This window comes from Oryza glaberrima, chromosome 4, assembly GCF_000147395.1.
Source record: "Oryza glaberrima chromosome 4, OglaRS2, whole genome shotgun sequence".
NCBI classification, from domain to species: Eukaryota; Viridiplantae; Streptophyta; class Magnoliopsida; order Poales; family Poaceae; genus Oryza; species Oryza glaberrima.
Window position 1 is genome coordinate 20,344,584 of NC_068329.1, and position 20,540 is coordinate 20,365,123.

Sequence of the window (20,540 nt, forward strand, 5' to 3'; positions counted from 1 at the left end):
CGCGTCGCCCTGACGCCGCGGCGGCGGATGCTGGCGTTGAACGCCGCGTCTTTGAATAGCGCGAAGCTGAGGCTGGTCTGCTCGTCCATGCTCATCATCGGGTAACCGGAGGCAGGGACATGCAGAGGAGTCACCACACCGTTGCCCTCGCCGAGGACTCGGGACTCACCACGGAACCGGATGACGACCACGGTGCAGCGAGGCGGGAGTGGGTTGGCGCCCTTCCGCCAGCTCTTGACGACGGACTTTTCCGGCTCATCGAGCTCCAGCGAGTGCATGAATAGGTTCGCCCCGCTCCTCAGCGCGAGCCAGTGCTTCCCCACCCGCCCTACTGCTGCCGTTGAGCTCGCGCTCACCCCGCTCACGCCGACCTCGCCCCACCACGCGCATTCCTGACGAAGGAGAAAACGATGGAACTCGGAAATAATAAAATAATTCGACCAGTGTCCTATAGCCAATTACACAAATTTTGTAGTGGCCATCAACCATGTCACGTTTTCGCGGTGTCTCCCAGCTAATTACATGTTTTTTACGTGTTCTGTAGCAAATTTTGCCAAGAAAATATGGCATGTTATAACTATGGCGATAAACCAAACACTAGTCTAACTTGATTAAGATACTGCCATCGTTGTAGTGACATTGCTCGTGGACAAGAGCCTTCTAAGCTGCTGCTCCTCCTCTTGGTTGAGGAGGAAACGCTACGCGTTCTCGTTGCTGTTAGAGACACGACTAGCGACTAGCACGATGAGTTGACCGGCGTTGTGCTATTAGAGACACGACTAGCGACTAGCATGATGAGTCGACTGGCATCGTGCTATCAAAGACGAAGAAGTGGAGGTGGCAATTGAGGGATGGGGATGGAGAAAAATCGTGAGGGAGTGATACGGTTCTAACTTTAAAATATAGCAGTAGCATGCAACCGATTCATGAATAGTAATGTTATTTTTCTAGTGCGATATATTTGCAATGACATAGATCTAATTAACCGTTAGTTTTTATAGCATCTGTTAGCCACAGGTGTGATGTGTTATGGTAAAAGTTTTTAAGTACTTTGCGTAAGAAAAGGTGTGACGCATGTTACAAATGTGACAACAAATCAAACACTAGTTTTACTTGATGAAAATGCCTAGCCATAAGTTTAGCAAATTGTAGCATCTAAACAAAACACCCCGGTATCGTAGGGCACGGGCACCACACTCTCCTGTGCAAAGCTAGTATCCTTCAGTTTTGACTTTTGAACAAGAGAGCAGAGGACAAATCACCCCACCATCCAACCGTCCGTTACAAGAAAAAAAAAAAACAGGCACGAGCACGGGCAAGCGTTGAGTGTCATTGGCTCGCGCACCGTGCAACGCGACACGCGGGGAAGACAGACACACAGCGTACGGGTAGGGGGTTTGGTGAGTGGCACGCCGGTGAGCGTACGAGAGGGGAGAAGGGGCGAGAGGGCAGGGCGATCCGTGCGCAGCGGGTGCAGGTGCGGAGCTGCATTCCACCGAGAGGCGAGAGGGAGAGGGAAGGCGCCAGGGGGACTGGGGAGCATGTTGCATGTGCGAGCGTGCGATGCACTGCACTGCTGAACTGCTCTGGGCGAGCGGCTCTGGAGCCTGGGCCATGTCGTACAAGGCTACGTACTCCCGTCCGTTCTTAAAAAAAAACTCAATTCGTGGGTTCCAGTGTCTAACATTTTAAAAAAATTATAAAAAATTTTAAAAAGATAAGTCATGCATAAAGTATTATTCATGTGATTTATGTGCTAATTAGGATACTGCGTAAACATATATCAAAGAAATGTTGCTATTTAAATATACATATGTTCAATAAAAAGATAGAATGTGATATAGTGATTTAGTTAAAAAAACATATATAAACCCAAGCAATGATAAGTGGTTAGATATATATGAAGGATAAAGTAGAGGATAAATTTATAAATATAGATTGTCTTATGCATACTCATTCCACCTATACATATCACATTCCAATCAACATCAGCTTGGTAAAATCAAGCTTGCAAAGCCATTTTGGTTCTAACTCGCACGAACTAGACAAATTTGTTCACTGAAATAAGTATTTTATAAGTTTATGTACTAAATTATATCTACCTAACAAGTATTTTAGGATGTCAAAGTAGCTATTAAAATGGGAACGCACGTTAGTTCGTGCTACATTGACTGGAGTGCTCTGTTTTGGTACTAGAGCTGTAACAACATTTTTTGTTTGTTATCTTCTCCTTCCTTATTATAAGTTTATCATCTTGAGCTTCCAGTCCCTTGCATTAAGAGTTGCAGGTCAAAGGAGCACCACCCAAGGAAAAGAAATGGAAAAACAATAGCGTCCACCATTGCGACGAACTGAATTTTCTTGCAGAGACCTCTAACTTGATTAAAAGAGATCCATATAACAGAATTTCAAATACAGTACTGTTTAAGGCTCCATTAGTAAAAATTCTAACTTTTCGACAATACTGTCTATCTTACCCTGTTCAGCGTTCACTACTCCAGTAGCTAACATGCCAACAAAGCACAGAATGAAGCTGAACGTGTCGTGAAATTTCACTTTTGCACAGATTTATGTATAAAAGTAAATTTATTTTAGGATTGAGGGTGTAATGATCAAGTATGTCCCTTGCAAGCGAGCAAGTACTGGCAACATAGGTGTTCCTGGATACTTTTATAGCTTGAAATTTAAGCAAGTCTGCACAGATCTATGGCCTATGGGGACTGGAGTCAGCACTGTGAGATCTCAATACGCTGATAGAAATTTCACATGGATTCGGTCTCCAAGACTGAAAACATCTAGGTGGGTACTATAAAATAGCCGTTTTGATTGATTCCTAAGTGATCCAAAGCTTGAATTCATCTTATATTCTATCTACCACACCATCGAACATGGTGTAGCTCACGGTAGTCCCAATAAGTGTAGGAGTATCAGTCAACTTTACAATGGTGCAAATTTTCATACCTGGGCACCTCTTGCCCCCGTTTCCCTTCTATAAATAGGTGATTATGCAAACTGGTTTACCATGATGCAGTATAAGCTCTACTATGCTCATGGCTAAGGGAAAAAATTCTCCACCAAATCTCCATGGCCCAAATTACATTCGAAATGCAAGCGATGTATTTCCCTGCGGAAGAAAAACACTAGGAATGATGCTGCTCTCAGTGCTACTTGTGCTTGTTCTCTCAGCATATTCTCCTGAGCAGATTTTCCTTTACCCTCCAATGCCAGCACACAACTCTCATCAGACGGCCATCAACAGTATGCTCTCTCAGTCTTCATATTTTTTTTCGGGGGGGGGGGGGGGGGGGGGGGGGGGGGGTTTAAAAAACTGCCATTATAGTTACATTTTGTGTGCCATTTTTCTACCATCAGTTGATTCTTTGGAAAGCTATTGTTCATCAACATATGGAGTATTTATGTGTCAGATTATTTTTTTTTCCTACACTTTCCACCTATACATTTGGAACATGAACGAAAGGGCAGGATAATAAGATACTAGTTCACTCTACAACATCAACTTAAATTTCAGTTCTATGGGAAGTTAAATAGTACTAGTGTTGTGAATCTTGTGGTTTAAAATGCTTACCAAGCCTAGCTGTCTATGTAGTTTCGAATTCTTTCTTACCTTTCAGATAATCTACATATTATATTTCAGAAGTGTATCAGATTAATAATTGGGAAAAGATGCAAGCATCAAAATAAATGAACAAAAGGAAGCATAACTTCTAACTCTGCAAAATCCACCCCCAAAGAGTTATGGCATATTTCCGATGTCGACAAATAAGATATGTATTGATAGCATATCAGTTCTTTTTTCTTCTTTTTTTTTTGCGGGGAGCATATCAGTTCTAATATAATCAAAAGCAGCAAGCTTGCCTATCCAAGAAATTGAAGTGTGATTTTGTCTTTGTTTAGGTCCTCATGACAATGCAAAAGCCTGCGATCTGTTCAATGGAACATGGGTTAGGGATTTTGGAGGCCCGATTTACACTAACACAACATGCCCAACGATACCAGAGGCAAGGAACTGTGCAAAGTACGGAAAGCAAATGGATTATGTAAACTGGATGTGGAAACCGCATGGTTGTGCCATGGAAAAATTCGAACCCCATCTATTCTTGACTATTGTCAGAGGGAAGACATTGGCTTTTGCTGGGGATTCGATTGCACGGAACCAGATGGAATCATTGCTCTGTTTACTGTCTCAGGTAAACACCTTGTGTTTTAGTTCTTCTAAATGTGTAACCAAAGGAAGACTTGCTTTTAACTTGCGTAAACCCATATCACCAGTGACACAATTACAGTAACTTGCTTTTAGGTTCATTTTGGTTCTTTACCCTACCAAATTGTTGGTAGTGTAAAAATTTAGGCAAGTTTTGCCACAACCAACAAATTGGTAGAGTATCACATTGGTTTGGCAAAAAATAGCTTCAATCCGAACTCTAGCCAAGTACTATTGGGTTGCCAATTAATTGGTAGGGCACATTTTGGTAGCAATCCAAAATGGCCTATAATTCTTTTGAGTTTTTAGCACAACTATAGACAGGTATTACTCCGTATTTGACAAGTTAAGATAGAAATGGACTGGAAGAAGAAAATTTGAGCTCTTCCCCTTTCCACTGAATAATAAAAAATATATATACTGGTGTAATATAAAGAATACCTTAAACAGGCATCACACCTGCAGGAGGCCCTATAGATCTTTGCATAGATTCATGTATTTTCTAGAAAGAAATTTTTTAGGTTACAATTATGAAATAATTTTCTCCAAAGAAATTTGTAGGTCACAATTATGAAATATGGACCAAGCAGCTCCAGGCCTGGATTTTATTTACATTGCTAACCCGGAATCAATAATGTTTATAAGTTATAACAGAGTGCTTTCATATTTTATGCCAAAAATGGGGCATAAAATTTACACTAAGTTCTTCCATCTGCTGATTTATCATAGCAATTCTACTTCATGTACCTTTGTTTCTAGAAATTTTATCAGATAGCTGTGATTAAAGACCTTGACACAACTCTACAAGCTTTTCCAGGTAGAAGCACCAATCAGAGTTAGTAGTGACACCAAAGATAAATTTGTCACCTGGAACTTCAGGTCTCATAACTTTACTCTCATGGTTCTTTGGACCAAATTCATAGTAGAAGATTCTCAAAGACAAATCAATGGTACAGTAGTTGAAGAGCATGACATACACTTGGATAAACTTGATCCAAGATTAGCTACAAACTTACACCAGATCAATATTTTAGTCATATCCACCTCGCGCTGGTTCTTCAGAAGAAACTATCTTTACGAAGGTGAGGAGCTCATTGGATGCATATACTGCTCAGAGGATAACATCACAAGCTTCAGTGTCCCTATGGCTATTCAGAGGGTATTTCGAACAGCGCTAAAAAATTTGAAAGAGAGCCAGGAGTGCAGATTGCAATTGACAGTGGTAAGAACAGCAACATCAGCACATTTTGAAAATGGTTTGTGGAATACTGGAGGATCTTGCAATAGAACTGAACCACTGAGAGAGGAAGCAATGATTGATCAAACTGAATGGGCAATAAGAAATGCACAGGTTGAAGAGGCTGATAGAACAAAAAAGAACAACGGCAAGGGAGGGGTGAAAATAGAGATTATAGATATAACCAAAGCTATGTCAATGAGGCCTGATGCACACCCAGGTATCCATTGGAATAACCAGTGGATGAGGGGTTACAGTGATTGTTCGCATTGGTGTCTGCCAGGACCAATTGATATGTGGAATGAGCTACTGCTTGCTGTGCTTAACAAATATAAGAACAGCTTGGAAGATCAATGACACAAGGCCCTTTGCCAATCCATCACATCCACAATGAGAGTTACTTTTTACCATGACAACACCAGGCACCTATTTTTCTCATTTGCAGGAACTTTTGTTAGATTCAGACAATAGGACATACGAAATATGATCACTGTGATGACCTAGACATAAAACTATTAGAGTTCTCTATGTCGAAGGCAAAAGCAAAGGACCCATCTGGGGTCAGTTTTTGAACAAGCAGAGTTTTGCAGTTTGAAATCACTTCTGATTAGCGAGAGCCTATGGGCTACAACATTTTAGTGGTTTCCATAACCATTTTGTGCTGGGCTGATGGCCACTTGATCAGCATTAGCTAGTTTTATCATAAAGATATTCAACAGAAAAAATATACACATGAAAATATTAGTGGTGAAATAGAAACATAGAGCTATACAGAAAATTCAATCTTATGAATACCTGATGGTTCTCTACCATGCTCAGCTTGTCAATTTGTTATCATCAAAATCTTTGGCTGTACTCCTGCTGCTAACAGAAGTTTGCAGTAATTCCTTGCTCATCAAGTGCTTGCGTTTTTGGAGGCTCAGCCAAACCAAAATACTGTCAGTCTGGACAATGTTATATCCTGCTTTCCTGTACATATTGAATGGAACTTGGTCGATTATCCTACAGTGCAGATATACGTGCCTTTTGGCATCCATCTTGATAATCAGATCCTCGCATGCCTTAAGAAGTTGTTTTCCAATTCCTCTCCTAATGGGAAGAAACAAGGCACAATAAAAACTTTATAAAGCACATAATCAAAACATTATATAGATTAAAAAATTAATCCTGATGGCATAAAACCATAGGTTTCACAACTTACTCATCTATCTCTGATCGAAAAGAGAATGAGTTCAACCATTAGATGTCACGTGCAAGAGCCATGGGCCCTAGAACTAGGCCACATGGGTAACTCTCATGCATTTTTCCTTTTTCAGGAATCTGGTTCATAATGAACAATACTTCCAATCTTCTCCAAACAAATACTCTCTTTCAAGTAAAATTAAATCATGGCCATTGCATTTTATATAAGCAAAGTATGACAATTTGTATAGTAAAAACCCTTCTACACTGGTTCTCGATTTACCATGTCCACAGAACAACTTTGGTTGCTACTTGGAGCCTCAAATTATTTAGTGCATATGCAATAATCAGCGAAAATGGGAAAATGCTTGATCCAACGCAACCATATGCTGCTATGCTAAGGAAGCTCAATTGGCAACTCAGCTCTCGCCTCAAAATCTATCAGCATAGCATACTCCATTTTGATTTGCAGACAAAGTGGAAATGGCCCTAATGGTGTAATCCATTACCTCCTCAACGACGTCTTGACAGTCATGTTGCAAATGTACGGGAAGTCAAGCGGCGGCGTGGGCGTGGGCGGGGCACCGGGCGCGCCCACCGCGTCCAGCGACACCTCCGCCGTGCACGCCATCTCCCCGTAGTCGTCGTCGTCCTCGTTGCCCTCGCCCTCCTCCTCATCCCCGTCTCCCGTGGCGGCGGGGCGGTAGTACCCCACGAGCACGGCGGCGTGCGGGGCGAGGCCGCGGCGCTCGAAGAGGTAGCGGCGGATGACGAACGCGAGGAGCTGCTCGTACCGCTGCGCGGGTGCCCACCTGACGTTCTCGGCGAAGGACGACGCGAGGAGGCGGACGAGCGCGTCGGACTCGTCGTCGTCGCCCGCCGGGGTGAGCGCCCGCACGGTGAGGCGGCCGTGCGGGAAGGAGTGCGCGTAGCGGAAGGCGGCGAGCTCGTCGCGCTGCGAAAGCGCGCGCGGCGAGAGGAAGACGCCTCCCCCTCCCCCCGCTGGCCCCGTGACGATGCCGCCGTCGCCCTCGCCATCGGACGACGACCGAGAGGCCGCGAGGCGTGCCCGGTGGCGAGGCCGCGAGCGGCAGGGGGGGCAGGAGAAGAGGAGGCGCGGGTGGGTCGGGGCGGCTGGGGAGACGGCCGGGAGGAGGAGGAGGAAGGCCGCGGACGCGGCGGCCATGGCCGGCGCGGCGGAGCGGAGCGGAAGCGGAGGTGGGTGTAGAGATTAGAAGCGATTTCTTTTTCTTTCCTTTTTTTTTTGAAACGGGTCCACGTGGATAAACGCCAACTGTGCGTCGCTTAGATACCAACCCTGAAATCTGAATCTTCTGAACCTTCTCTGTGCTCCACACAACGTTCTGAACTGAACCTCTCTATCTGATCACCCGTTGCCATCTCCGTCGCTTCAACCACCTGCAAGCTGCAACCGAGATACCAACTCTGAATATTCTGAACCTTCCTGCCATGCGTAGCACACCATTTTACATCATTGATTCAGGTCCTGTTTAGTTCGTGAAAAAGAAAATTTTGAAGTGACACACCGGATGTTTTGACAGATGTCGGAAGGAATTTTCGGACACGAATAAAAAAATTAATTTCATAACTCGTCTGGAATTATGCTCAAAGATTCGTCTCACGATTTCTCTTTTAACTGTACAATTAGCTTTTTTAATTTGTATTTAATGCTCCATACATGTGTCCAGAGATTCAATACGATGTTTTTTTGGAAAAAAGTTTTGGAAACTAAACTACCCTCAGCCAAGCAAGCTAGAAAGCTTATGCCAATTCACTTGGTATACGGAAGAGAGATGGAGAAATGCAAATCATGGAATTGAGTTCAGCTGGTTAGTTCAGACAGTTACTAGAAGGAGTACTTCCGATCACTGTTACCCGCATCACTGTTGCCAACGGCAAACCGAACAGGCATTATTACCCGCATTTTCAGATCAAGAATCCCAGTATCGCACCAGCACAATCAGTATCACTCTCACTCTCACACTACCATTAACGTACTCCCTCATTCCAACCTACGTTGTTTTATTTTGGGACAGGAGTACCCGTTAACAGTAATAAGTCTCTGGCTCTCTGCACCGGCCAACACGTTCCCGGTCGATCGTTACCTATTCTTGTACCACATCAATCTGCACCGACGCCATAAATTGTGTGCTGCAATAGGTAGCTGGATCTCGCCGGAGTGCATCAATGGCCAGCAGCGGTAGTAGCTCCCCACAATCAAAGCAGCTGACCGTGGCTATATAATAAGGCTCTCACGCCATGGCCACACCACAAAGAACTCAAGAAGCAATTAACATTCGCATTCATCAGCTGGTAGGTAGTGTGAGCTAGAGATTAAGGGAGAGAGAGAGATCATGGCGTCCAAGGTTGAGCTGGTGGTGGAGGTGAAGTCGCCGGCAGACAAGCTGTGGACGGCGCTGCGCGACTCGACGGAGCTGTTCCCCAAGATCTTCCCCGAGCAGTACAAGAGCATCGAGACCGTCGAGGGCGACGGCAAGTCCGCCGGCACCGTCCGCCTCCTCAAGTACACCGAAGGTAATATGCACTTAAAAAATCTCGTGTTCAATTCTCAACACGTTCATATTTTTTTTAAAAAAAATGTTTAGAGTAACGTCTCTCCGGCCAACTCTCATTTTTACGAATGATGCCTCCGATCGATGTATGAACTTTATTGAAGGGGTGCCGATGGTGACGTTCGCGAAGGAGAAGGTGGAGGTGGCGGACGACGAGAAGAAGGTGGTGTCGTACAGCGTGGTGGACGGCGAGCTGGTCAGCTTCTACAAGAACTTCAGGGTGACGCTGCAGGTGACCCCCAAGGGCGGCGCCGCCGCCCCCGCCGCCGACGGCGCGGTGGTGAGCTGGACCATGGACTTCGACAAGACCAGCGAGGAGGTGCCCGACCCGGACGTCATCAAGGAGACCGCCGCCAAGACCTTCCACGACCTCGACGACTACCTCCTCAAGAACTAGCCAGACAGCCAGATCGAGCGCCGCCGTGCGGGTGCGTGGCTTATGTGTTAGAGTCCACTATAGCGTCCTCGCCGTCAGTCGTCGTCGCACACGGTCGCAGTATCGGGGTGTTGCATTTGCTAGCTCTCCGGCTAGCCACTGTCTCCCGCGAATTAGTGTACGTATCGGTGCATGAGTGAATAATAAAGTGTTCAGGTTAAACCGTTTATCGTCTCTCCGGCTCTCCGTTTACTGTTTCCTTGTATTGATTTTCGGTCTATCCGACTCTCTCACTCTCCTTTGGTTAAGCCTGGTTGAGAAAATTTTTAGGTTTGGTTGTCATATTGGATATACAGATACATATTTAAAGTATTAAACGTAGTCTAATAACAAAATAAATTATAGATTCCATCAGAAAACTGCGAGACAAATTTATTAAGCCTAATTAAACTGCCATTAGCAAATGCGAGATGAATTTATTAAGCCTAATTAATCTACCATTAGCAAATGTTTATTGTAGCACCACATTGTTAAATCATGACGCAATTAAGCTTAAAAGATTCGTCTCACAATTTACACGCAATATGTGTAAATGGTTTTTTTACTATATTTAATACTCCATACATGTGTCAGCGTGAAATTTTTTGTTTTGAAAACTAAACATAGCCTTATTTTGATTCACAGGGTTGGTCTTTGGTTGTGACTTTCTGTTGGAAGTTCCCAGATATTTTTTAAAAGAAATTCACTAAAACTTCTACAGATAGTATATAGTACGTTATAAACATTTTTTTCTGAAAAAGTTGGTAGATTAGTTTTCGCAATTGATTGGTTGTATTCAATATGTCTTAGCCATATAGGAGGGCAGTTTTTTTCTCGTATCTGTATGGAAATTCCTTTAAATTCAGCCTTAAATATATGTAAAACCGACCTAAACTTTTTTTAGAAATCGCAGTGTGAATTTAAAACCAGGAGTTTTTAATCCAACGCGAAAATCCTGAGTGCAACTCTCTGTCTCGAATATCAAATCGGAAGTTCCGTTATGAGTTCATGTTTGTCCATAAATTTTGGACTTAATGTTCATAAATTTTGGGTGCTAAATTTTGATCTACGTGATATGAAAAAAAAATATAGAAAGACAAAAGGACTTTATCTATAGAAAAAAACATCATCTTATTCCGATAAAAAGATGGAAAAGTTTCCACAAGGAAACTTTCAACTGTAATAAAAACTTTCTATAATAAAACTTATTTATAAAGAAACTTTAATAACGACATTTTTCATCGTAGATTATATATTACGAATTATTGGGCCTAACTAACTATAAATAAACCTACTTCCAAATGACGCGCAATAGAGAAAATAATAAATATGTCATGCACGTACGTAAAAATACCTCGTAAAACAAAAAAAAAGTAACATATTTCTTTACTTACAAGGAAGATATACACACCACACTCACATGTCTAACGATTATGTTCCTAATGTACGCTTAAATAGACGACACCATTAGCCCCATAAATAGAGATGTATCCACGAGACATCTCTAATGATACATTGTATCATATGCTTTCCACACACAAATATTTACTCGCAAGTCGTGCGTATTTGGAATTTAGATTTTTCAAAAGAAAGTTCAAACCATTTGCATACTTGAGATACAAAACTCAAAACGAAAATTAAGATCGAGTTGTAGAGTTTGACATATATATATTATAAAATTCGACAAAGATCAATGATCCTCTAGGCTTTTCACGTGCAGGCGCCCCCGGTTCCGGAATTTCTGCCACGCCGCTTTCGACTGACACCGTGACACGAACCCACAAAAGCCGTCAGCGTCACAAACCCCACTTTTTTCAGGTGCATCGCCGCAAAAACCCCAACCGGGCTGTGACCTCGCCGGAGTCCCCAAACCTCCCATACCGCTATGCCGACGGCGGCGGCGGCGGCCACGGCGTCGCTGCGGGTATCCAACATCCCGCCATCGGCCGTCGCCGCGGAGCTGCTCGCCTTCTTCGACTCCGCCGTCGCCGGCGCCGGCGGCGCGTTCGCCTGCGAGATCGCGGCGGCCCACCGCGGGTGGCTCAGCCGGGGCCACGGCACCGTCCAGTTCGGCTCCGCCGCGGCGGCCGCCGCCGCCGCGGGCCTCGCCTCCTCCGGCCGCCTCCCCCGCTTCCTCGGCGCCCTCCTCTCCGTCTCCCCTTCCCCCGTCGACCTCCTCCCGCGCGCGTCCGACCTCTCCCTCCGCGCGGCCGGCGCGGGCCTCGTGGTGGGCGACCGCGTCGCCGAGCGCGTGTTCGAGGCCGCCGACGCGTGGGACGGCGTGCGCGCCGAGGTCATCCCGGGGAAGCGGCGGGTGGACCTGTACCTGGAGCACGATTCCCAGAGGTACAAGCTCGAGGTGCTCTTCGAGGACATGAAGGATTGCCTCGGGTGCACCCTGGACGGGATGGGCGCCATCTTGCTGCAGGTGAGCTGCCGACCGTATTGCTCTTTGTAGCACTATATGCTATTGATACACTAGTCACTACTAGTCAGACGTTGCTGTGGCAGAGTGTTGTCAACAAGTGTTCTGTGAGGCAAAAGATGGCATGAAGATAATACGTCGATGTGCATTTTTTTTCCCGTATGTGTCACCTTGATTTTGCGCTCAGTAGTAAGGCCGCAATAGTAGATTAGTAGTTCATATGATGTGCTTGAAGTCATGGTTCAATCTACAGCTGTTACTCCCTCCGGGCTGATAATACTTGTCCTTTTGGATAAGGGTGAGGTCAAACTTTAGAATCTTTGATTATGAATTATTTTTAAAATATTTGTCTTTCAAATATGGTGACTACATGTATAAATTAGTCTTAAAAAGTACTTTAATAAGATCATATATTTGTTAACACTTTTATACATATTATAATAGAAAATAATGGTCAAAATTGTTTTTTGGAGACCGTGCCCTTGTCCAAAACGACAAGTATTATCAACCCAGAGGGAGTAGTTCTCAACTTTTTTCAAAGATTATGTTGATTTAGATCTTACTCGTTTTATTAAGTGTGACCTAGCTACCCAAATGATCGCAAGAGCTTTTTTACAATATAAGATTTAGTTAATTTTTACTTCTTTACGCTTACAAAATCATGAAACTTTTATTTACTTGACATATTTGAGTAGATTTTACAAATGGTGGAGTAAAACAATCTAAAAAAAGAGTAGCATTCCTATGCCAAACAACATTACCATTAGCGGCTAAATTGTTGTACTATAACCTCTTGGACTACGATTTCAGATGCACCATTCTTTCCTTTTTGTATACAATTTTTATCTGACAAATATACTGTTTACTTCTAATTTTTGTTTCAGCTCAATTATGCACCAAGAATACACACTGCAATTTCTGGGCCTGCAGTTAATTCAAGGTTTATGGATGACCGCTTTCATGCATGCAAGGAGGATGCTAAATTTTCCTGGGTCAGGGCACTTGATTTTACACCCAATTATTCTTTTGGGAGGTGCTCTACTCTTGTCCTTAAACTGGGTAAAAGTGCATTGGTGTCTGATATTCTCAAAAGTTTACCTTTCTCAGGAAATTTAGGGGAATTGACTATGAATTCAATGGATGGTGTTGGTGCCTCCTCCAATGTGGTTCCCCTTGTTCACTGTCCGAGGGACTATTCAGTGCCTTATGAAGTTCTGTTTCGTCTGAACTCTCTCATGCATATGGGGAAGATAGTCGCCAAGCATGTTAATGCCGATCTGTTTAAAGCCCTTCAAGAACTACCGGTTGATGTCTCAAGGAGAATTTTTGAGAAAATGCACAAATTAGAGTCTACCTGCTACGAGCCTTTACAATTTATCCAACAGGAGGCTTATAGCATGAAGAGAAGCCATAATGTTTTGCTCTCCAATGAAGGTGAAGGTGAAGGTGAAAGAAAATTGATGAAGTGTTATAGAGTTAACATAACTCCCTCCAAAATATTCTGCTTGGGACCTGAAGAAGAGGTTACAAATTATGTGGTTAAGCATCATTCTGCATATGCTTCTGACTTTGTGAGAGTTACTTTTGTTGATGAAGATTGGAGTAAGCTTTCTTCTAATGCAATCTCAGCTAGAATTGAACAAGGTTTCTTTTCTAAGCCTTTCAAAACTGGTCTATATTATCGGATTCTCTCCATTCTAAAAAAGGGATTTTCCATTGGTCCAAAGAACTTTGAATTTTTGGCCTTCTCAGCAAGTCAACTTCGGGGAAATTCTGTTTGGATGTTTGCTTCTAATGCTTCCTTGAATGCTGGAGGTATAAGAAGATGGATGGGCCACTTTGAGAATATCCGTTCAGTTTCTAAATGTGCAGCTAGAATGGGTCAGCTGTTCAGCTCCTCCAGGCAAACATTTGAAGTCTTACGATGGGATGTGGAAGTGATTCCAGATATTGAGATCACAACTGATGGCTCCAAATACATATTTTCTGATGGTATTGGGAAGATATCTTTGAGATTTGCCAAGCGAGTTGCACACCACGTTGGATTAGATCCTACTAACCTTCCTTCAGCTTTTCAAATAAGGTATGGTGGCTACAAAGGAGTCATTGCCATTGATCCTATGTCCTCTATTGATCTTTCTCTGCGTCCTAGTATGAAGAAATTTGAGTCTGAGAGCAGGATGTTGAACATTACAAGTTGGAGCAAGTCTCAGCCATGCTATGTGAATCGTGAAATTATTTCTCTTCTCTCAACATTGGGTATAAGGGATGAAATTTTTGTTGCAATGCAACAAGATGAGATGCGTGAAACAGAAGAAATGCTAACCAACAAAGAAGTTGCTTTGTCAGTCCTAGGGAAACTTGGTGGTTCTGAAACAAAGACAGCAGTGAAGATGTTGCTGCAAGGTTATGAGCCTAGTTCAGAGCCTTACCTGTCAATGATTCTTAAGGCCCATCAGGAGAATAGGCTTACTGACATTAGAACTAGATGTAAAATACATGTTCCAAAAGGCCGTGTTCTTATTGGTTGTTTGGATGAAACAGGTGTATTAGAATATGGTCAGGTTTACATTCGAATTACAAAGAACAGCAAAGAACAAAAGGACAGTAATCAATCATATTTTTATAATGATGACGGGAAAACAGCCACAGTTGTTGGAAAAGTTGCAATCACAAAAAATCCGTGTCTCCATCCTGGTGATATCCGAGTACTTGAAGCCATCTATGACCCTGATTTGGTGGGCATGGTTGATTGTCTTGTCTTCCCTCAAAGAGGAGAAAGGTTTGTGATACTGAAACTGAATTTATCTCTTACCTTAATGTTTTTTAAAGTTTGTATTGCTTTGCCCATGGCTTCAATGGAAGGAAAGGAGTCCATCACTTCTCTATTGAATTGAATCACCACGTTGTCCAGCATTATCTTCCTTGCTAGGTTCCTTTTTTATTGTCAACCTTATGAATGAATGCTGCCAATGATTTGCTTGTATTTGATGTTGATCAGGCCTCATCCAAACGAATGCTCGGGGGGAGATTTGGACGGCGACCTCTATTTTATTACTTGGGATGACAAACTTATTCCAGAGAAAGTTGATACACCTATGGACTACACAGCAACAAGGCCGCGCATAATGGATCATGTTGTTACACTCGAGGTAATGCCTGACTAATTGTTCCTTTTCCCCTTTTTGCTAGGCTGTTGTTTCTCATTTACTGAAGGATTTCTTTTTGTTCTTTACTAATTCAATCTTGATAGTTGCAAAATGTCACCAATTATGGACTGTAGCATTCTAGTCATATATATGGGCCTGAGGCACCTTTTAAAAATGTATGCTTGCGGTTAAGGGCATGAATAAATGCATTAGGACAATATGTGCATATGTTCCATGAAACATGTGATGCTAATAAGGTTATGCAAACCAGAAAGTACAAGCTTGGAGTGAGTTTCTAACTCAACTAGTCAACTCACTCAGGATGGTTTAACAATTAACAGAAAAACTGGTGGTCATTGATGTAAAAGTAATATATCTACGTGAACACCAATCATTGAAAAGTTTTGAATAATTTCAAACAAGTATGCACTGACCATACACATTTAACAATAGTATTTAGAAATTTTGAGAGCTTTATTCAGAAAAGAAAACAGCATCCCCAAAAAAAAGAAGAAAAGGAAACAGCAAATACTTGCTTCTGTGAAAAAAGAAAGGCCTCTGGAACATAAATGGCAAATCTTATTGAGTTTATGAGTATAGACTTTTCAAAGTTGCCTCATGGGTGAACAAATGCATATCTCCTCTCAACCATGGTGTTATACTCACCTGAGTGAAATGTTTTTTTAAAAAAATGTCTGTAACTGCAGGAAATTCAGAAGCACTTTGTTGATTACATGATAAATGACTCGCTTGGTGCCATCTCAACTGCCCACTTGATTCACGCGGACCGTTCGCCACTGAAAGCTCGGAGCCCCGAGTGCCTCCAGCTGGCAACTCTGCATTCCATGGCAGTTGACTTCGCCAAGACGGGAGCTCCAGCTGAAATGCCGCGAACATTGAGGCCGAGGGAGTACCCCGACTTCATGGAACGGTGGGAGAAACCGATGTACATCTCCAATGGTGTTCTTGGCAAGCTCTACCGATCAGCGATGGGTCACATGGAGAAATCAGGAGATTCAGGAGCTCTCTCATCATCCTCAGCACAACCAAGCCCCACATACGATCCTGACCTCGAGGTCCCTGGCTCTGACGAATTCCTGCAAGCTGCAGAGGAGTACTACGAGCTGTACGAGGAGAAACTGACCACGCTGATGAACTACTACCGTGCGGAGCACGAGGACGAGATCCTGACGGGCAACATCCGGAACAAGATGCTGTACCTGAAGAGGGACAACAAGAGGTACTTCGAGATGAAGGACCGGATCGTCGCCGCCGTCGACGCCCTGCACAGGGAGGCGAGGGGCTGGCTGCTGAGCTCCAGGAAGGAAGAGGACGCGTCGCGGATGGCGTCGGCGTGGTACCGCGTGACGTACCACCCAGACCGCCGCCGCGGGAAGCGGTTCTGGAGCTTCCCGTGGATCGCCTGCGACAACCTGCTGGCGATCAAGGCGTCGAGCCAGCTCAGGCGGCGGCGGCGGCAGAAGGACGATGACTCCACCGCGGTGGTGCAGATGGACTGCAGCGCCTGATGTGGCAGAGGATTCTCTGACTTTGAGTCACTGACATGTGGGCCTGCTTGATAAGGGATCCATGTGTCAGTGACAAGTTAGAGGGAAATAAATTAGAGGATGTCTGACGCGCCGTCCTAAGTGAACTTTCAACTGCACAGTTCATTGCTGTGCGCCTGTGCCTGTACGCTGTACAAATCTGGTTCGACTAATCTTAGCTGAGCTGAACAGCAGAGCTCCGGCTCGCAACTTGGAAGAGGAAAGAGTTTGATGATGAACACCTACGTAGAGTAAAAGTTCCTCTTCCTAATAAAAGAGTCTTAGTGCTGATCTACCGGTAAGGTGGAGGCTTCCATTTCTTGTTTTCTGCGAAGGAAAGAAACTTAGGGGTGTGTTTAGTTCACACCAAAATTGAAAGTTTAATTGAAAGTGAACGATGTAACGAAAAAGTTGGAAGTTCGTGTGTGTAGGAAAGTTTTAATGTGATGAAAAGGTTACTCCCTCCGTCCCATAATATAAGGGTTTTTGAGTTTTTGTTTGCACTCTTTGATCACTCGTCTTATTCAAAAAATTTTGGAATTATTATTTATTTTTTTGTGACTTGCTTTATTATCCAAAGTACTTTAAACACAAGTTTTCGTTTTTTATATTTGTACAAATTTTTTGAATAAGACGAGTGGTCAAACGTTGCAAGAAAAACTTAAAATCCCTTATATTATGGAAACGGATGGAGTAGTTTGAAGAAAAAGTTGAAAATTAAACCAGACCTTACAGGGCAATCAGTAGTACAACCAGCATCTAGTGGAACCTGGAACTTTGCACTCCAGATTTCCAATATGAAATGCAGAAATGCACCGAGCAGGTAGCAGCGTTTAGCTCAGCCTCTAGGTAATTGGACACCCACGGGTGACGATCCCCACTGTTCGTTTTGTTTAGGCAGGTGGTCTGCTTACTTGCTTACATATCTTTTTCTCGAAAGAGCGCTGCTTGACTAGCTGACTGTTCTTACAAGTGACATCAGTCGAGCGAGCTTTTGAGCGGATTTCATATATCGAAATCCTTCCAAACTTTCGAATGACTTCGAAGGTTTGTCGTGATTATCGACGCTGCGAATCAGTAAAATTTGGTAGAATTTGATACTAAAACTCGGAGTATCGAACCAGATTGGTTTTGTACTAGTCGAAACCGAAACCACCTGCACCTTTGGCGGTAAAACCGCACGAGAAAAGCAAGCGACGCCGAGGAGGAGGAGCAAACAAACGGCAACCTACCTACCATATACGAGTCGGACACGGAGCGAGCAAGTCGCCGGAGTTCTTGGTCCAACTCCCCATAAGAGCAGCCGGCCCGGAAGTTGGACCACACGCTCCACTCCAATCCAACTCGTCGTCGTACGTCTCCCTCCTCTCGCACCGAACCAAATCCCCATCGCGCCGCGGCGGCGGCGGCGGCGGCGAGGCGTGCGTACGTACGTCATGCCGGGACCGGGGGCGCACCTGCTGTACGCGCTGTCGGGCGGGGCGGCGCTGTCGCGGCTGGCCGGGGCGGCGCGGTTCGGGCCGCACCACTGCGCCGTCTACGCCGCCAACGCCTTCCTCGGCCCGGACCTCGGCTCCTTCGCCGAGTGGCTCGCCTCGTTCCTCCCCTCCTCGTCCTCGGCCGCCGCCGCCGTGGGGGACCTCGCCATGGGCGTCGTCCACCACCCGTTCTACTACCCGCTCCTCCTCGGCTTCCCGCTCGCCTGCCTCTACGCCTGGCTCTCCCGGCGGCTGCTCCTCGCCGGCGTCCTCGACGAGCCCTCTCGGGTGGGTGCACCGCCTCTTCTCCTAATCCCCTCCTGGATTTGCTTTCCTCTTATTTAATTAAACCATTTTTTTAATCGCTTCGGTCGCCAAATTGATATCTAGTATTAATTAAAGAGCAATGCTACACGTATTAAATTTTTCTTACTAAACTTTTACTAACAATCATCTCTACCGTTTGATTTAAGTAGATGGAAGTTACCTAGATGCACTCATAGCATGACACATCAGTGTTGTAAGAATTTAGTAAGAAAAAGTTAGTACGTATAGCCTTTTTCTTAATTAAACCATTTTTTTAATCGCTTCGGTCGCCAAATTGATATCTAGAAGCAGCCTTGGGATTGTTTGTTCGAATTAACTAAAGCTGGAACATCCGCTACCTGTGCCAGTAGTACATACCTTCTGTTGTCTCATTTGGATCAATTAAACAATTAGCACGGCAGCATTGCTCAGTAGAATCCCAACCTGCAATTTTTGCAAATGGAAGGAACATATCTGCTACCTGTGCCAGTAGTACATTCCTTATGTTGTTTCATTTGGATTAATTAAACAATTAGCACGGCAACATTGCTCAGTACTAGAATACCAACCTGCAATTGCAAATGGAAGGACACAGTTATAAGCAGCACATTGTAGATCTAGCTCTAGTGTCCAGGCGCCTCTGCTGATTATTTGGGTTATTCTTCCATGTTTGAATTTGTACTGATATCGACGTTGATGCAGGTGGCACTAAGCAGGAGACAATGCTTCTACCTTATCACGGCAGGCTCGCTCTCCCATTTCTTTTTGGATCACTTGTTTGAGGTGAGAATGTGCTCCAATGTCTCTGTGCCCCATTTAGTAGCACTTTATCCATCCAAAAAGGCGTCGCATGCTTATTAGGCTAATTTTTTTCGTCGTGTTTTCCTCTGCAGGAGAATGGGCACTCTACGATGTATACTTGGATTCTGAGCACTGGTTGGTGGGTAGGCCGTGCTCCTATCAATTCGGATGCAGTGGTTATTGTAGGCCTTCTTTGTATTTGCCTCGTGCTGGGGTTTGTGTACATTAACAGGTGTGAACTCTGCTTCATAGATGCACTATGTGTTTTTACATTATTATTAATAAACATCCCTGGCCTCGGCATCATGGATGCACACAGCCAACAAGTAGGCTATGTACATAGCTGTAAAGGAGATCTAGACACTTGACTAGAAAACTTGGATCCTTGCTGATGCTTTAGAAATTAAAAGTTTCTTACTAGTACCAGAATTTTGAATATCACTCTTTCTACCAACTAGTGAGTATACTGATCATGTTGCTAACATCTTGTTCTATGTTTTGGCAGAGTGAAGCATGAAAAATCAGCCACTCAAAAATCAAACCAATCTTTCTTCCTCATCGTGGTGATAGCTATCTTGTACTGTATGTGGTGTGCCACTCAGATATACCTGCGAAATCCACCTCAACCAGCCATAGGTGAAGAGGCTGATCTTGGAGTGATAATATTTGTTGCCATTTACCTTTTTCTCCCCCATGGCTTGTGTGCCCTGTCAATGAACCAGAATGATTATGCTGAACTGGAAGGGATCCAACTTCGATAATGTGCCATATGGTGGTGTACTTTTATCCTAATCTACAAAGAACATCATTTTTTGAAGTCTGCTCGCTCCTCCATGTTGTAATCATATTTATTTTCTAATAATAATTGGCTAATTGCCAGGGATTTATGTTTTCTCTAGTGCAAAAATACTTCTAGCGAAGACTTAGGAGTTAGGATTAAGGAGTTCAGGATGATACTGGCACTGTATTATCAGTTGTGATAGCAATAAACTTCTATTGGCAGTGGTGTTCAAAACATCCCAGCAAGTTCTGTTTTCCACTTTAGAATATACATTTCAAAGTTATGATATGATTTGAAAAAGCTTACCCTGGACATTATCTTTCCTAATATGAGGCATGATTTCTTCTTATTAGGTCATACTATTTGCTTAGCTGCAATTATTGTGGTAAACTGTGAATCTAGA

The 20,540-nt window shown here is 43.9% G+C and overlaps 5 protein-coding genes across 7 annotated transcripts; 4 read left to right on the plus strand and 1 right to left on the minus strand.

The window, feature by feature from the left end:
- The first annotated feature begins 1,975 nt into the window (after nucleotides 1–1,975).
- On the plus strand, nucleotides 1,976–5,816 carry LOC127770866 (xyloglucan O-acetyltransferase 3-like). Its single transcript, XM_052296644.1, has 3 exons — nucleotides 1,976–3,258; nucleotides 3,916–4,208; nucleotides 5,040–5,816. Exons 1-3 carry the CDS (start codon nucleotides 3,045–3,047, stop codon nucleotides 5,814–5,816), a joined length of 1,284 nt encoding a protein of 427 aa, XP_052152604.1. The 5' UTR covers nucleotides 1,976–3,044.
- LOC127769362 (uncharacterized) lies at nucleotides 5,078–7,948 on the minus strand. Of its 3 annotated transcripts, none has more exons than XM_052294913.1 (3): nucleotides 7,151–7,948; nucleotides 6,255–6,548; nucleotides 5,078–5,885 (listed from the first exon to the last, which is right to left on the minus strand). In XM_052294913.1, the coding sequence occupies exons 1-2, from the start codon at nucleotides 7,825–7,827 to the stop codon at nucleotides 6,275–6,277; spliced, it is 951 nt and encodes a 316-aa protein (XP_052150873.1). In that variant the 5' UTR covers nucleotides 7,828–7,948; the 3' UTR covers nucleotides 5,078–5,885; nucleotides 6,255–6,274. The 3 variants fall into 3 exon arrangements, with proteins under 3 accessions (XP_052150873.1, XP_052150872.1, XP_052150870.1); XM_052294912.1 differs by having other exon boundaries at nucleotides 5,078–5,329; nucleotides 7,151–7,947; XM_052294910.1 differs by having other exon boundaries at nucleotides 5,078–6,548; nucleotides 7,151–7,946.
- A 964-nt stretch (nucleotides 7,949–8,912) lies between these two features.
- Nucleotides 8,913–9,838, plus strand: LOC127769777 (MLP-like protein 423). The gene is made up of 2 exons (XM_052295405.1): nucleotides 8,913–9,197; nucleotides 9,340–9,838. The coding sequence occupies exons 1-2, from the start codon at nucleotides 9,017–9,019 to the stop codon at nucleotides 9,630–9,632; spliced, it is 474 nt and encodes a 157-aa protein (XP_052151365.1). The 5' UTR covers nucleotides 8,913–9,016; the 3' UTR covers nucleotides 9,633–9,838.
- Nucleotides 9,839–11,425: 1,587 nt separating this feature from the next.
- On the plus strand, nucleotides 11,426–17,092 carry LOC127771150 (probable RNA-dependent RNA polymerase 2). The gene is made up of 4 exons (XM_052296986.1): nucleotides 11,426–12,078; nucleotides 12,960–14,857; nucleotides 15,077–15,227; nucleotides 15,932–17,092. The coding sequence occupies exons 1-4, from the start codon at nucleotides 11,536–11,538 to the stop codon at nucleotides 16,751–16,753; spliced, it is 3,414 nt and encodes a 1,137-aa protein (XP_052152946.1). The 5' UTR covers nucleotides 11,426–11,535; the 3' UTR covers nucleotides 16,754–17,092.
- An 838-nt stretch (nucleotides 17,093–17,930) lies between these two features.
- On the plus strand, nucleotides 17,931–20,373 carry LOC127772087 (uncharacterized). The gene is made up of 4 exons (XM_052298072.1): nucleotides 17,931–18,537; nucleotides 19,258–19,338; nucleotides 19,449–19,588; nucleotides 19,862–20,373. Exons 1-4 carry the CDS (start codon nucleotides 18,208–18,210, stop codon nucleotides 20,115–20,117), a joined length of 807 nt encoding a protein of 268 aa, XP_052154032.1. The 5' UTR covers nucleotides 17,931–18,207; the 3' UTR covers nucleotides 20,118–20,373.
- Nucleotides 20,374–20,540: the final 167 nt, after the last annotated feature.

Coding starts and splice junctions, on each gene's coding strand:
- LOC127770866 (XM_052296644.1), top strand. CDS start 3,045: ATGCTCATGGCTAAGGGAAAAAATTCTCCACCAAATCTCCATGGCCCA. Junction 3,259..3,915: donor TCATCAGACGGCCATCAACA/GTATGCTCTCTC, acceptor GTCTTTGTTTAG/GTCCTCATGACAATGCAAAA. Junction 4,209..5,039: donor TGCTCTGTTTACTGTCTCAG/GTAAACACCTTG, acceptor AAGCTTTTCCAG/GTAGAAGCACCAATCAGAGT.
- LOC127769362 (XM_052294913.1), bottom strand. CDS start 7,827: ATGGCCGCCGCGTCCGCGGCCTTCCTCCTCCTCCTCCCGGCCGTCTCC. Junction 6,549..7,150: donor GTCAAGACGTCGTTGAGGAG/GTAATGGATTAC, acceptor TCTTCCCATTAG/GAGAGGAATTGGAAAACAAC.
- LOC127769777 (XM_052295405.1), top strand. CDS start 9,017: ATGGCGTCCAAGGTTGAGCTGGTGGTGGAGGTGAAGTCGCCGGCAGAC. Junction 9,198..9,339: donor CCTCCTCAAGTACACCGAAG/GTAATATGCACT, acceptor ACTTTATTGAAG/GGGTGCCGATGGTGACGTTC.
- LOC127771150 (XM_052296986.1), top strand. CDS start 11,536: ATGCCGACGGCGGCGGCGGCGGCCACGGCGTCGCTGCGGGTATCCAAC. Junction 12,079..12,959: donor TGGGCGCCATCTTGCTGCAG/GTGAGCTGCCGA, acceptor TTTTTGTTTCAG/CTCAATTATGCACCAAGAAT. Junction 14,858..15,076: donor TTCCCTCAAAGAGGAGAAAG/GTTTGTGATACT, acceptor GATGTTGATCAG/GCCTCATCCAAACGAATGCT.
- LOC127772087 (XM_052298072.1), top strand. CDS start 18,208: ATGCCGGGACCGGGGGCGCACCTGCTGTACGCGCTGTCGGGCGGGGCG. Junction 19,339..19,448: donor TTTTGGATCACTTGTTTGAG/GTGAGAATGTGC, acceptor TTTCCTCTGCAG/GAGAATGGGCACTCTACGAT. Junction 19,589..19,861: donor GGGTTTGTGTACATTAACAG/GTGTGAACTCTG, acceptor ATGTTTTGGCAG/AGTGAAGCATGAAAAATCAG.